This window comes from Herpailurus yagouaroundi, unplaced genomic scaffold (assembly GCF_014898765.1).
Source record: "Herpailurus yagouaroundi ecotype Mexico unplaced genomic scaffold, PumYag 186, whole genome shotgun sequence".
Taxonomy (NCBI): Eukaryota; Metazoa; Chordata; class Mammalia; order Carnivora; family Felidae; genus Herpailurus; species Herpailurus yagouaroundi.
Window position 1 is genome coordinate 38,439,648 of NW_024412417.1, and position 14,036 is coordinate 38,453,683.

Sequence of the window (14,036 nt, forward strand, 5' to 3'; positions counted from 1 at the left end):
CTGGCTGAAGTCGGACGCTTAACCGACTGCGCCACCCAGGTGCCCCATATTTGGTAGGTTCTTAATACGTATGTGTGGAGTGCACGCACGAATGAGTGGATAAAATGACAAACTATACAGAACACTAAAAAGGGCGTTGTTTCCAAACTCTTGCTATCAAAAGTCCCTTTATTTTTTACCTCTCTCCAGTCGACTCCGATTTGGAAAGATTCTATTTACCGAACTGTCTTTACTAAATAAGAAGTAGTTTATTTTTCTACCATTCGATCAGCAGGAGATAAGAGGCATTACCACACAACTGAATATAATTCCAGCCAAGAGCAAGAGCCTTGAAAGTCAGCCCCACAATGCTTGTCAAGGTTCTGGAATCCAGAGAATGTCCCTGCCTTTACGATCTCCCAGTACTGGCCACTAAGGGACCAGGGGTCACAGATGAGAAGGACCTGTGCCTGGATTAACGTCAGCTTAAGTGCTTGCCACAAGACAGCACAAGGTTGAGGTCATCACTGAAAGGGCTTCCTCTTTCAGCACCTCTGGGAGGTGGATAGGGCAGTCTTGAGATTTAGCCACAGGCAGTTATCATCGGGGACACACGAGATGGGCCAGCTCGTTGCCGATCAGGGAAAGACCCAGAGAAAATGCCAACTCCGGGGGGTCTGGGGCCCCTGCCTCTTTGTGCTGAGATGCTTTATCTTTTCCCAAGACCCTGCTTCTTCCAGGATCTGGCTGGAGCCTGCACGCAGAAGCAGGTAGGGCCATGGCTTGCTCAGCTAACTCCTGCTTTGCCCCTCCACTGCCTCAATGGCAGCATTTCCCTGTGCCTGCCTCGGAGGCCTTCGTAGCTCTCTTTCAAACCTGCCGCCTGCGTGGTCCAGGTTGTGGAAAAGACAGAGGTTTTCCCTTCCGGTTCCTACCCCGCTTCCTGCATCCTACAACTACACCAACGTGGGAAGAAATTGCGGGAACCCTAAGCTCCAATAAGAGCCCCAGCTGCCCACATGAAAGCTCTTTCTTCTTCTGTTTAGTAAAACCCCAATCCAACCCCCAGAAGAGAAAGTTCCTACCTGTTTAAAAAAGAAAAGCCTTTTGTTGTTTTTGTGGTGGTTGTTCTTTTGAAGAAAGCTCACTTCTTAGGAAAGCTTTGAGGTGACCTAATGCATGACGATTTGCATTCAGGGCCTCAGTTGTGTCTGAAAGAGACATAATCCCCTCTTTCCCCCACCCCCCCCAAAACTGGGGAGGGGGAGCAGAGATCTTCTTAGATGTGGTACATTGTGTTTTCCTGGTGAGAAGACTCTGAGTGTTGGGGCTTCCCAGAACCTACTCCCTAACACTTCTTCCTTCTTGTAGGAACAGAGGCCCTAGGGAGCAGGACCACTCTCCATAAGCAAGGGACGCCAGTCAGGATTTGCCACAACTTTTCCCGTCTGTACTGACAGAAAAGGAAGAATCACATTCAGATTACAGGCCTGACAGCGTCTTACTTAGGGATATCACTTACTTTTCTTTTATGTTTTGTATAGTTACGTGACTGTAATCTATTTTCCGAACACAGCCAAGGAATGGTCAATGAGACCTTACTGCAGGAGAGGTCTCCGCGGTATCGCCGTGGGAAGAGGTTTAAGTTATTTTCGTAAGCTCGTAGCTTCTGCTCCAAGAAATGAAATAACAAGGGGCAGAACTCTGCTGAACAAACAGTCCAGATGTTTCCAGCCGGCCTGTGTGGGATTCCAGCAACCGTCTGTAACCTGGTTCCCAAACTTCAATCGAGCACACGAGGTGAGTCTGGGGCCCAGGCTACAAGGACAATCATTGGTTCCCAGCTTTAGGCAGAACTGAAAGTTTGCAAATATCGTCTGGATGCTACATTTGATAAGGAACAAAAGTTGCGTGGAATTCTCCCATTGGTCTTGGTCGCTCTGTGTCTGGAAATTTCCATCTGTTTGTGATTAAGAGAATAAGACAATGACGTGGGAGGTACCCCTAGTTCTCGTAGATGCCACAGTAAGTGTTTTCTAGAGTTTGCTACTTATCTGAAACCCACAGCCTTCCTCTTGACTTTTCAGCTAATATCGATAAGCTGGATCATGAAGACACTTTCTTTATTTGGGGGTTTAGTTCCCACACTTGCTGAGCTCTCTTCCCAGTGTGTTTTGCCTGACATTTAATGCTTTGCTCCTTGCCTCAGTTCATCCTACTGGAGGCTCATGGTGTTGAACATACACTTGTTTGGTTCTCTTTGGATGAGGTTTGGGCAAACAGTCAGCTGTGGCTGACCTTCCAGGCCAACCACAAATCCAGGTGACGGGGCAGAGCGCCCAGGACCAGGGGACTCGGCGGGAATCACCAGCATCCCAGATTTTGTCCCCAAGCTCTGGTTCAAGACCGCAGAGCCAGGTTGACCAAGGACAAGTGGTGTCTGATACCCAGTCTGTCCTGTCTGAGAATCTTGTCTGGCTCTGTTCAGCTCTATTAAGCTAATTCCAGATTTCTTTCTCTGATATTATCCTTTGAGTTTCTCAGAAAGATGCTAATCTCAGTATGGGAATGTCATTGCGCTTGAGTCATTTACACACATGGGCCACTCTTAATCAAAAGGAGTCGTCACACTTCTGCAGAACTGGCTGAGACAGAATTTGGCACGTCCATTGGGATGTGGCCACTTTGAAGCCACATGATTGGAGGCAAGCTGCCAATTGAAGTTTTAGCTTTTAAAATACCCATCCATACTAATGTGTGGAATACATACACAAACGCCAGCAATGACCTCCTCTCGGGGTTGAGCTGGGATGAGGGACGGGGATGGGGTGAGCCCAGCGAGGGAGACAGGATTCCTGTTTGGGACACGACTCAGGAGTTGGGGAGAAAGACTCTGACACATTAATGGTTTGGATCAAAGTACTTCTAGCCCTACAATGACTGGACCAAAATGTCATCGAGGCTGTGGTTGGACAGGTAACCAAATACCCACTGACCAAATGACCTCTGGGCTAGCAATATGGATACTTCCAGCTCAGGAAATGAATCAACAAACATATCAGGACCTAAGTTACTCAGTTTTGTGTGTGTGTATGTGTGTGTGTGTGTGTGTGTGTGTGTGTGAACATCAAAGATGTAGACTTTTCAGAAAGGTCAATTACCACGGGGAAAATGAAAGTGTGTGTGTGGGAGGGAAGGGAGCACGTTTGTGTGTGGAGTGTGTGTGTGTGTGCATGTGTGTGTGTTCTTGGACATTTGAAGAGAATTAAAATATGAAAATTACCTAAATGTTTATTTTTTCTAAGGTTATGAAGTAACTCTTTTCAGGTAGGAATAGTAAATAAGGATCATAAAGGTGAGTTGTTGATAGATAACTCATGTTTGGTGTTTTAAGTCTATCAGTCTGAGTTTTTTTTTTTTTTTCCAGATTCCTACCCTACAATTTGTTAATTAAATTTAGTTATTGATGTTTTCATTCATTTGGTTCCAGTGGAGCTAGGCATACTGACCTTCGAGAACCCAGCCTCTTACTTTTACCAGTTATGACAGGACAGAACCCAGCAAAGAACCTACTTAGGTCATGTTCTGTCTTTGGGACTTTGTGTCCTCTACTTTCTCTTAACTTTTCTTTTTTTTTTTTTTTTTAATTTTTTTTTTTAACGTTTATTTATTTTTGGGACAGAGAGAGACAGAGCATGAACGGGGGAGGGGCAGAGAGAGAGGGAGACACAGAATCCGAAACAGGCTCCAGGCTCTGAGCCATCAGCCCAGAGCCTGACGCGGGGCTCGAACTCCCGGACCGAGAGATCGTGACCTGGATGAAGTCGGACGCTTAACCGACTGCGCCACTCAGGCGCCCCTCTTAACTTTTCTACCACACGCTTTTCTGCTGGAATTGTCTCATTCATTTCGCTTTCCTGGGCTGTTATTATCCCCAGTGTTTGTTTCTGAGCTCATCAGTCCAAGACACAGAGTCCTGAGTGGATGCCACCACCCATGACATATACAAAGCCCTTCCCACGTCATGGTGGGAGATCCTTTGGGGGCCTAAAGGTAGTAAAAAAAAGTCGTAGAGTAGGAAAGGCATAACTGAACTGGGAGGTTCCTAACGTGGAATTCATAACAGCAGTTGGGAGACCTTGAGATGTGCGAAAAGCTTCCAGAAAGTTCCATCGATGCCCAAGCAAGTATCAGGGTAATACCTTTTTGACCCTAAGGGAAGTGAAAATAAGTACATGCATAAATAGCTGAGATGAGGCCAAAAGAAATGTCCAGTGTCTGCTCTGGGCTGGAATTAAATCACCTTAGGGTGGTAACCCTTGTTGCCTTGTGCCGAGAAGCAGTAATGGTGGGTTATGGCACATATGCCCAACCACTTTAAAAAGCAGGAATGTACACTCATTCACACCCAATGCAGTTTTGTATGGAAAGAAAACCCTTCACACGCAGGCCTTGCACTGGGCCAAAATAATCGTAAGTATCCTTGGTGGCAAAAAGATGAAAAAATCTTGACGTAGCTCAATGAAATTTTACAACAAAGAGTCTTAACCGAGTCATTGTCCCAATTAGCTCAGAGATTAATAAAACGTAAATCCCAGTTCAAGGCTATAAAGCAGCTAGGAGAGAAAAAAAATCCATATTTTTGCTTTCTCTTCCTACCAACCTTCACATATTTAAAATATCATGCATTAAATTTCTCATATTGAAAATACGATGCAGGGGCACTTGGCTGGCACAGTCAGTTAAGCGTCTGACTCTTGATTTAGGCTCATGATCTCACAGTGGTGGCATCGAGCCTCACAATGGCCTCCATGCTGAGCATGGAGCCTGCTTGGGATCCTCTCTTTCCCTCTCCCTTTGTGCTTCCCCCAGCAAATAAAATAAAAAAATAATAATAAAATAACATAACATAACGTAAAATGAAATCCTATGCATTCATGGGTTCCAGCTCCTCGGGCTACGATTTTGTGACTCCCCAAGTGAGTCAATCGTTGGTGAAAGACGAGTCCAGCCAGTTTGTTTAGAAAAGCTTCAGCCAGTTATCGGCCAGTGGGGAAGCCCGGGCTGTGTGTTGTGTACTTGACAACTAACGTACATTTCCAGGCTTCCAATTCCACATGAGCCGCAGGCTCACCTCTGCCTTTCTCTCTCCCACCTCACTCTAGCCCTGGAACTTCACGGAAAAGAAGCGTGATTAGTCAAAGTTAATGGACCAAATTGCCTACTTAATCCACTCAACGCTCCCTGAAGGCTTCAAATCCACTTGCCTGTCTGAACAGAGTGAAAAACCAGACCCCTTTAATGACTCTCCCGGGCTGAACTTAGCGGCTGTCTTCCAAGTCAGGGCTAAGGGCTGCCTGGGGAGATGTGTTGTGGGAAAAAGCCCTGTTACCAGAAGAGCGCAGGTGCACTGGGGGGAAACGGACCAAGCCCTCCGTGTTCTCTATCCAAAAAGCCTGCAGCTGTCCCGTCCAGTGAACATCAAAACTTAATCTGATGTCAAAATGGTTAAAAATAAATTACGGATGGAGAAAAATTCACCTGTGATTTCCTGCATACAAGATTGAATACGGACGATTAGATTTTCAGCAGCCTACCCCAGAAGCAGTAAGGTCTGAGAATACACTGTCTTCTTTCTCTTCAAAACCAAGGCCCAAGATTTCGGGCATGTTTAGGAGGAGGAGTTTCAGGTCAGGGTTCTCTGGGGCGGGGTGGGGAGAAAGAAACAAGCGCTCCTTCTGAGCAGTGGAAACCCAGGCTGAGATGGTGGCCTTGCCATCCCTCTCCTCTGTGGGTCTTGCTCCCTCACCCTTGGCCTACGTCTGCTTGTCTGTGGGTCTCAGTTTCATAGCCACAACCTTGGGAAGGTCTTCCCCAATTACTCTGCCCCCTGTCCTTTGTGAATGCTGTCCTGCTATGACAGTAAGTTCACACTGAGCTGTTGACCTGGTGGTAATCCCAGGGACCAGGAACTCTTTGACAGCTTGGACTTCCTTTCTCATCCTTCCCCGCCCCCCCTCCCCTCTAGTCCCCAGCACAGTGCCTGGCAAATGGCCTTTACTCAATAAACAGCTGAGTAACGAATGACTGAATGAGAGAACAAATGAATGGGGGGACTGACTTGTTCAAGTGGATGAAAGAAGTAAAATGAGCTTGAATGGAGAGCTCTTCTTGTGGGCATTGGCATGCACAAAAAAGGCACCAGCCACTTTGCCCCTGCCCTGTGGGGGCAGAGCCGAAGGAAAGACATCAAACCCCAGGGATCAATGTTACTCAACAGAACACAATGATCATGTTGAAAGCAGGACCCGGAAAGAAGGCAAAGGGTGATGATGTTTGCAATGACGTCTGGGTGTTTATTTCATGCAATCGAAACTCAATTGCGAGAGCAGACTTCATTCTCTAGTTAGGCAAGATTCTACCTCAAGTACCTTTTTATTTATTTATTTATTTTGGCTTTCACTTGTTGCTGAATTTGATATTGATGTTTTAAGACAGTTCGCTAGATAGTAACTCTGCTCAACTGCCATCCTATACTAGGGTAACTGTACATAGTGGGGTATCCCCGTTGCTTTTTGGTAAATTCTTATTTCCTGGGCTTTGCAGTGGGAAATTCTGAAGTGTAGATAACTCACCAGGACAGCCACAGATTCCCGGCATGCATCTGGGGCTGCGAAACTAGGGCCGATGTCAGTGCTGAAAACAAGTGAAGGGACCTTCCAGGCAGACCTGCCTTTGTGCACATGAGGGCACTGGGGCTTGGAGGCTAGAGGGGCTGCCTTAGGCCTTGACATATTAAGTGCAGTAGCCAGAGCTCCCACTTAGTTCTCTGGAGTTTTCCTCCAGACCCTTCCCACCATCATTCGGACAAATTTTGGGTCCTGCAGAGATCTGCCCCAAGATAACAAGACAGACCGGCAGTTTAGCACAAAGAACCTGTGACCCTCAGGTCAACGTGAGGGTTTTGATCAGAAGGGCGACCACAGGAAAATTCTTTTCTCCCTATGGACACAAAGAGCAGCATCTAAGAAAAGCTCCATCTGGGACTGATGAAGACATAACAACCCAAATGTGTTTTTCTGTCCTGCTTCAAGCCCAGCCAGCTCTCCTCCCTCCACATTTTCTTGTCCCTTGGGCTCAACATTCTCCGATCCAAGTGGGACAGCGTCAAATGTTTGGCTGTCTTTTTGTCCTTAGGTGGACATGACAGACTGTCGAGCTTAGCCTTTTCCATGCAAGCAGTGATCCCATCAGGACACTCAGGGGACGAGACACTGCCTAGTATGTAGGGACAAACTGGAGGAAAATCTGGTCATCTCCTGCAGCTCTCGCAGAAAATTTCTAAGTATCAGTGGTGACCCATCTTTAGAGGGTGAACACACACACACACACACACACACACACACACACAGGCACACAACTTTGGAGACTCACTGACTGATCTGGCAACAACGTAGAAGGTAGAAACCCAGCATAGACCTTCGAGCAACAAAAGGGAGGCAGTGTGGCCGGATGGCAAGCATGTGGCTTTTGGAGTCAGACATAACTGGGTTCTAAATCCAGCTCTGTTATTTATTGGCTCCATGGCCTTTAGGGAATTAATCGATCTCTGCGAATCACAATTTCCTCATTTGTCAAGCAGGCACATCACACTTATCCTGTAAGGTGGGTATGGACATCAAATGGAAACAATATGAATGATCATCCCAACGTGGTACCTGACCCCAGACTCTCTGCTTCTAGCACTAGCCATGCTGGGGGTATTTATCTATACCCACAAGGAAGCACAAGGAAGCACATCCGTGTGGTTTTGTTGTGTGGAATGCAGAAATTCCACCGACGTCTTCAACCTCCACAGTGCCCGCATTAATTTCAGATGCCCCAAGTCAGTCTATGGTGTAGAAACCACACATCTCTACAACGAAGCAGCAAATGTGTACTCTTCTCCAGGGGATTCTTTTAGAAAGCTCAGAGGAGCACCAGAAAAAAATGTCGGACTGTGATGCCATGGTGGGTGTGAAAGGCATGGACGGGACAATGCTGAGGATTTCACAATCGATGAGGGACAGACTCCAGGCTCTGAGCGGGGGCTTGTTCCTGACGCAGCAGCTTGGCCGATCGCTTGTCATAAAAACCAAGTTAAAATTACTACTGACCTCACACAATACATTTTACAGCAACATGAAAGCTTCCTCTCATAAATCTAAGACGCGGTGTGTCTGATTAAGTTCATTGCTGCTCCTATCATCCATTCTCCGCAAGGCAGTCAAACCGATCTCTTAAGAATCTAAGTCAGAGCATGTCACTGCCCTGCTTAAAACCTTTTATCACTTCCTTTAGAATAAAATCCAAAATCAGCAGGCCTGCCGGGCTGAGCTCCTGTCTCCTTTCACTTCATCTCATACCCCTTTCTTCCCTGCTCATTATGTTCTAGGACAAGGGCCTTTTCAACCCTTCTCTAACGCACCAAACCTTTTCCTACTTCAGGGACTTTGCACTAGCTGTTTTCTCTGTCTGCAAAGCTCTTCTCCTGGTCATTTGCATCTAGGGCCCTTTAAGCACTCCAACAGAATCTTTAGAGGCCTCTACAATCCTCCTGAGTAATTCTATTCACCTCCTATTCATAGATCTCTACTTCTTTGCAGCACAGGTATGTTATAGTTCATTGACTGCATTCCCCGTAAGAGGCGAGCTCCTGCAAGATGGGGCCAAGTCTGTGTCCTCACTACTGGATCTCCAGGATCTAGAATGCTGGGTGCCTGTTAAAGAACTCGATGAGTAAAAGCCCAAGCCCACAGGCAGATTTTAGACAGAACATGCAACCAGCAGGGAAACGTGATCTTTAATGTAAGAACCGTTTTCTTAAGTCTTCACTTAACATCCCAAGTTCTGTCTTTATTCCGAGAGCTTTGGTGACCATGTTGATGACCCATCTAATAAGCTCACCTTGAAATTTCTGGACATCCTCCCTAAAGGTCAAAGTCTTCATTTTCAGTCTGCTCCCATGACCTGCTTCCGCTTTTACAGTCTTAACTTTCAGTAGTCTACCATGATTCAAACTGCCTGACTTCTAGTCTTCTTACTTTCATTCCACCTAGAGGCTCAGAGCATAGGCGGCTTCCCTGGTAACTGAGCCTGGGTTCAGGAAGCCAAGACACCAACTCAGTGAGCAGAACACCTGCCCTGGTTAACAGTCAGGGATGCAAAGCATAAGTGCTCAGCGCATCCAAGAGCAACCTGGATACCAGAACCCAGAGGGCTGAAAGGCAATTTTAACTTAAATGGGCACAGACACAGGGGCAGGAGGGTGCACAACATCAGAACAAAGAGGTTATCTTTGGGTTTAGTCAGGGGCCAGAAGAGACCACCGAGGGCCCGGAAATAATTCTTAGTAACATCTCTTGCTGTTTCAAACCGCTGATAGACTCCTGAAATGGGCATCAGGGAGGGGAGAGGAATGGAGTTGGGGCTCTTCTTGGAAATCCAGAGTTCTTTCGTATCGACTGTGACAGTCTGGCTCCTGACCCCATCACCTCATCAAATCTGCCTCCTGCCAGTGACGGTTTTCAGTCTAAGTCCCACTGGTAGTCTCCCCTCTTCACCACCCTGGGCCTCTTGGTTACGGCTGACATTGTTGACTGCCCCCTCCTTCTCAACGTGCTATGTTCTGCAAGCTTCTGTGACACCACATCCTCTGATTCTCTCCTGATCACTCTGACTGCTTCCTATCTGTGTCTGTCGTGGGATTCTCATTCGCTTTCACCTCCCATCAGGTGCCCCCCAACATCTCTCCTGTGCCCTCTTATTGCTTTATTTTACATTTCCCTACAGTGATCTCTGCCCCTCTCGTGACTTCAATTTGCGTGCAGGTCCTGATGACTGCCAGGTTCACATCTCTTGCACTGCTGTTTCGTGTCTGAGCTTCAGAAGTGTGTGTTCCATAGCCTTCTGGATCTCTCTCCCTGATCCATCCCAGACACCTCAAGCTCAACATGCCCCAAACTGAATTCCTAGTGTTTCCTTCCCAGTCTTCCTCCATTCCAGTTTGGCTTATTTTCAGAGGGCGGTTCTACCATCTCCCCAGTCACCTGGAAGTCAGGTTTGACTGGCTCCCCCCCCTTACCACCTGTAGCTATCATTTCACTCATTCATTCATTCAACAAACTGTAATCAAGCCCTGCTACCTACCAGATACTGTTCTAAGTGCGGGCACAACAGTGGTTAAGTGAAATCTATGTTTCCTGTCTTCATGAAGCATATAAACTCCTGGCTGACTTTACCGCCAAAGTGTTTCTTTCCTCTGTCCCTCCTTCCCTTTCATCACTACTAGTAGTTGGCATATAATAGATGCTCAATTAATCTTCATTGAATGAATGAACACATGAGAACGTAACTCTCTGAACATCTGCTGTCTACACAGCACAGATTACGGCTCGGCATACTGATGTCATTAAAAATATTTCTAAGTACACATTATGAATCATTAGAAGCCAAAACATCTGGCCAATTTAGCTGGAACCCCTCCTCCCCCAGTGAAGCATTAGTATGTTTCATCTGTCTTATCCAAACACTCAGATGGTCTGGGCTTTCTGCAGCACTGACTGGGTTTTTGGCAGTGAGCAGGCTCAGCCAGACCCCTCCTGATCCCTCCCAAGTGCACATTATGTCTCTGAATTACACGCATGGCTCCCTGACTCCCAGAGTTAAGCCTAAGCACAAACTCTGAGAGCCTAGCCTGTGACCATTTCAACCGATTCAGTCATTTCCAAAATGTTATCAGTGCCACTCGGTTACTTATGAATATCAACACACATTCACTGGCTTCTACGTCTGGAGGCATCAAAATGAATTGAGATTATTCGTGCTGAAAATGGTACAGATGAATTGTATTCAGGCAAAATTCGGCATCGCAAGAACTACACGGTATGGTTAAACACCAAGAATGTAATTTTTGACTGATGATGACACATCGTAACAGCTACTTCATGACACCAGCAAGTTACCTTTAGGAAACCAGCAAAGAAAATATTCCAACTATTCCTATGCAATTTTACCGAGTCAATCAACCATGAGATAAAACCCAGCATCTCTACTTCTCTCTGCTTGGTTCTCAATTATTAGTAGCAAGGTCAGGTACAACAGAGATTAGAACCATCAGGAATTACCCCAACTTCCACAATCAGCGTAAATAGAAAGTGTTTCAAATGGAAAGACCAAAAAGAAAAACAGAAAACAATAAACGCAAGAGAGAATTTCGTGCACCGTTGCGGAGGTATCCAGGGTGAGGCACACATCTCCTCTCTTAATAACTGGGATTCAGGCTCAAGCTCAAACTAGGCAAAGGGAACAGAGAGGACACCGTCAGCTGGCCGTGCACCCACTGCAGAAGTACACAAGACCGTTATTTTGTAGAACAGCAAACTGTACCTTGCGTACCGGTCCAAAGATGGAAAGAAGGGAAGGCACTGAAATCATGCGATGACGTGTGTGGACACAGAATTTGGGGGAAAATGCAACACTCAGAAGAAACGCAAAGACCTAAATGTAGACTCTTACAAGGCCCGCAGGCTTAGATGGACCTACATCCTTCCCCAGTGGAAGGTGACCCAGGCACTGTTCTGTATGTAGCTTCTTCACATAGAACTGGAAACAGACAGGTTAACCTGGCCTCCGGTGCCCCAGGCATCTTTCAAGTGCAGAAGAAAGAGGGAAGACTTTCGGAATTGTAACCTTTTCTGTTTTAAGTGTCTTTAGGCAGATAGATTTTTCTTATCTGCAAGTCAATGAGAACAGTTCAGGTTCATGAACTGAAACAACCCTTTTACGTCTTCATAAAGCTGGTGACACCTTGGTGTGGTTGACTGACTGCACAGCACTTTCAGCTTTTGCTTGAGAAACTATTTCCAAGTCTTATATAATATACTGGCTCTTGTTTGTTTCTTTAAAAGGCCTGTCACATGAACTGACACAAATTCGGCTACCTGTGCTTGGCCTAAATGATTAAAAGTAAACTCCTAAGAGGGCAGGTAATTTAGCCCATGCTCTGGACAAGCATGCCGGGGATAAGAGCACCTTTGAACCTCTCTGGTTCTCTCCCCCGATCAGTCTCCCTTTTCTGGTGCATCTTGGAGTCCGAGCATCTCATTGGATTTAGTGTGATTCTGGTATTGGAAGGAATCATTTTGAAAATAATTTGATTACTAGCGAGTTACACCTATGTACCAACTTAGTAGCCCTGCCCTGCGTTTAAGATACAAATCCGCATTAAATAGGAACAGAACTATGTGGGCAGCTCTGAAATGGAAGGCTACTCCTGAATGCTCTGGTGCTCCCCCTGGGCATCACTTGGTGATGCTTTTATGTTCCCAGATCATCAGTGCCCTCCTGATTTTGAATTTCAGAGGGCAACTCAGAACTCCTCGCCTACCAGCTACCTAAGAAATGGTATTCTCACGGACTTGATCGTCAACTCTTGTGGTTACATTAATAACATCAGGTTTATCTTTTCCGACACGAGTAATTTTGGGAGGGGGTGGAGATTATAATCCACCTTCACAGGACATTTATTTTCAGCTAGGTCAAAAAAAAAAGAGGGTGTGGGGAACCCTCTGGCATTTCTGGCATTTCCTGAAATTGCATACATGGGTTAATTGCATCATAGGAGAGATGTTTAGTTGTTTGCAATTACGATGCTCAGCAGAGAAAAGGTTACAAAGATGAATCGGTTCTCTCTGGGCTGGGGGTACGCTACAGCATGCATTCGTGGCTAACCAGAAGAAGGAAGCCAGGACTTACGTTCTGTTTCCCCACTATGTTATCAAAGGGCAGTTCGGGGCTCCAGGATCCTTCTGTGAATGTCGCCCCACTGTTTCTCCTGTCTGAGAAGCTCACCGACTCCTTGACAATGTCTTCGGGCAACGTCAGTAGACTCTCCTCAGGCTGCTTAATCAAATAGGTCTCTATGTTATGCTTCCTCAAGAATTCGTTTCTCTCTTTACCATGACCCTCTTCCACATTATAGTCACCGTTGAGGCAGTCCAGCGTAGCTTTGGAAATGTGAATCCTCCTGTGTGCACAAAGCATAGGTCATTATACACTCCTGAGGGGGCCTGCAAAGGCCATCACTGGTTTTTGTCCTGTGCAAAGCCAACATCAGGGCCACACACGCGTGCCAGGAAGACAAGTTCTCAAAGACAATATGCGTTCCCCTAAAAAAGCAGAAAGAATGAAAGAAAACAGAAGTACAAGCATAAATCAGTGAGCAGTATTATCGCTGACTTCACCCCAAGGGTCACTGCGGCCTCTGATAAAATACAGCCTTGCTGAGCCACACTTAAGCACTTCTTTTGGCTTTTCTTATGACTGTCAGACTGACCCCAGAAACCTTCAAGAATCAGTGATTTTTCAGCGTTGTTATTGTACTAGACAAACAAGTTCCATATATGTTTCTGAACCCAAAAGCAATTACTGTCCAGATCACCATGAAACAACAGTAGTTTTCTCATGGTCTTGGGACTTTTCTTATCATTTTAATTTTTTTTTTAACTTTTTTGAATGTTTATTTTTGAGAGAGAGAGAAGAGCGGGGAAGGGGCAGAAAGAGAGGGAGACACAGAACCGGAAGCAAGTTCCAGGCTCTGAGCCGTCAGCACAGAGCCCGACGCGGGGCTCAAACTCATGTCCAGTGAGATCGTGACCTGAGCCGAAGTCAGACGCTCAACCGACTAAGCCACCCAGGCGCCCCTTCTCCTATCATTTTAACTGTCATATATTTATGCCTGGATTCTTCAACTTGACTACAAGCTTCTCAAGAACAAAGGCAAGTCTTGTAAGTTCACGGGGCTGCCTGCAGGGTCCTTTAGGGAAAGCACTCGATGACGTCCTTTCCTCTAGAAAGCGTACATGTCAAGGAGCAGGGAACAAAGCTGGGGAATGCAAGCAGGCAGCTGGCTAGGCTCACTCACAAGGTAAGTGACTCATCTGAACACCATTACTGGCCATCCCAGCTCATGATCCAAGTTTCATTTTTTGTTTCGTTTAGCAAAACAACAGACGGCT

At 46.2% G+C, this 14,036-nt stretch overlaps 1 protein-coding gene across 3 annotated transcripts in view; it reads right to left on the minus strand.

Annotated features, from left to right (window-relative positions):
- ADCY8 (adenylate cyclase 8) overlaps positions 1-14,036 on the minus strand; it is a 221,115-nt gene that overhangs the window by 90,217 nt on the left and 116,862 nt on the right. For all 3 annotated transcript variants that reach the window (XM_040494443.1, XM_040494442.1, XM_040494439.1), the window contains exon 7: positions 12,775-13,045. In XM_040494443.1, the coding sequence (XP_040350377.1) occupies positions 12,775-13,045 (271 nt within the window). The remainder of the gene's footprint in view (positions 1-12,774; positions 13,046-14,036) is intronic.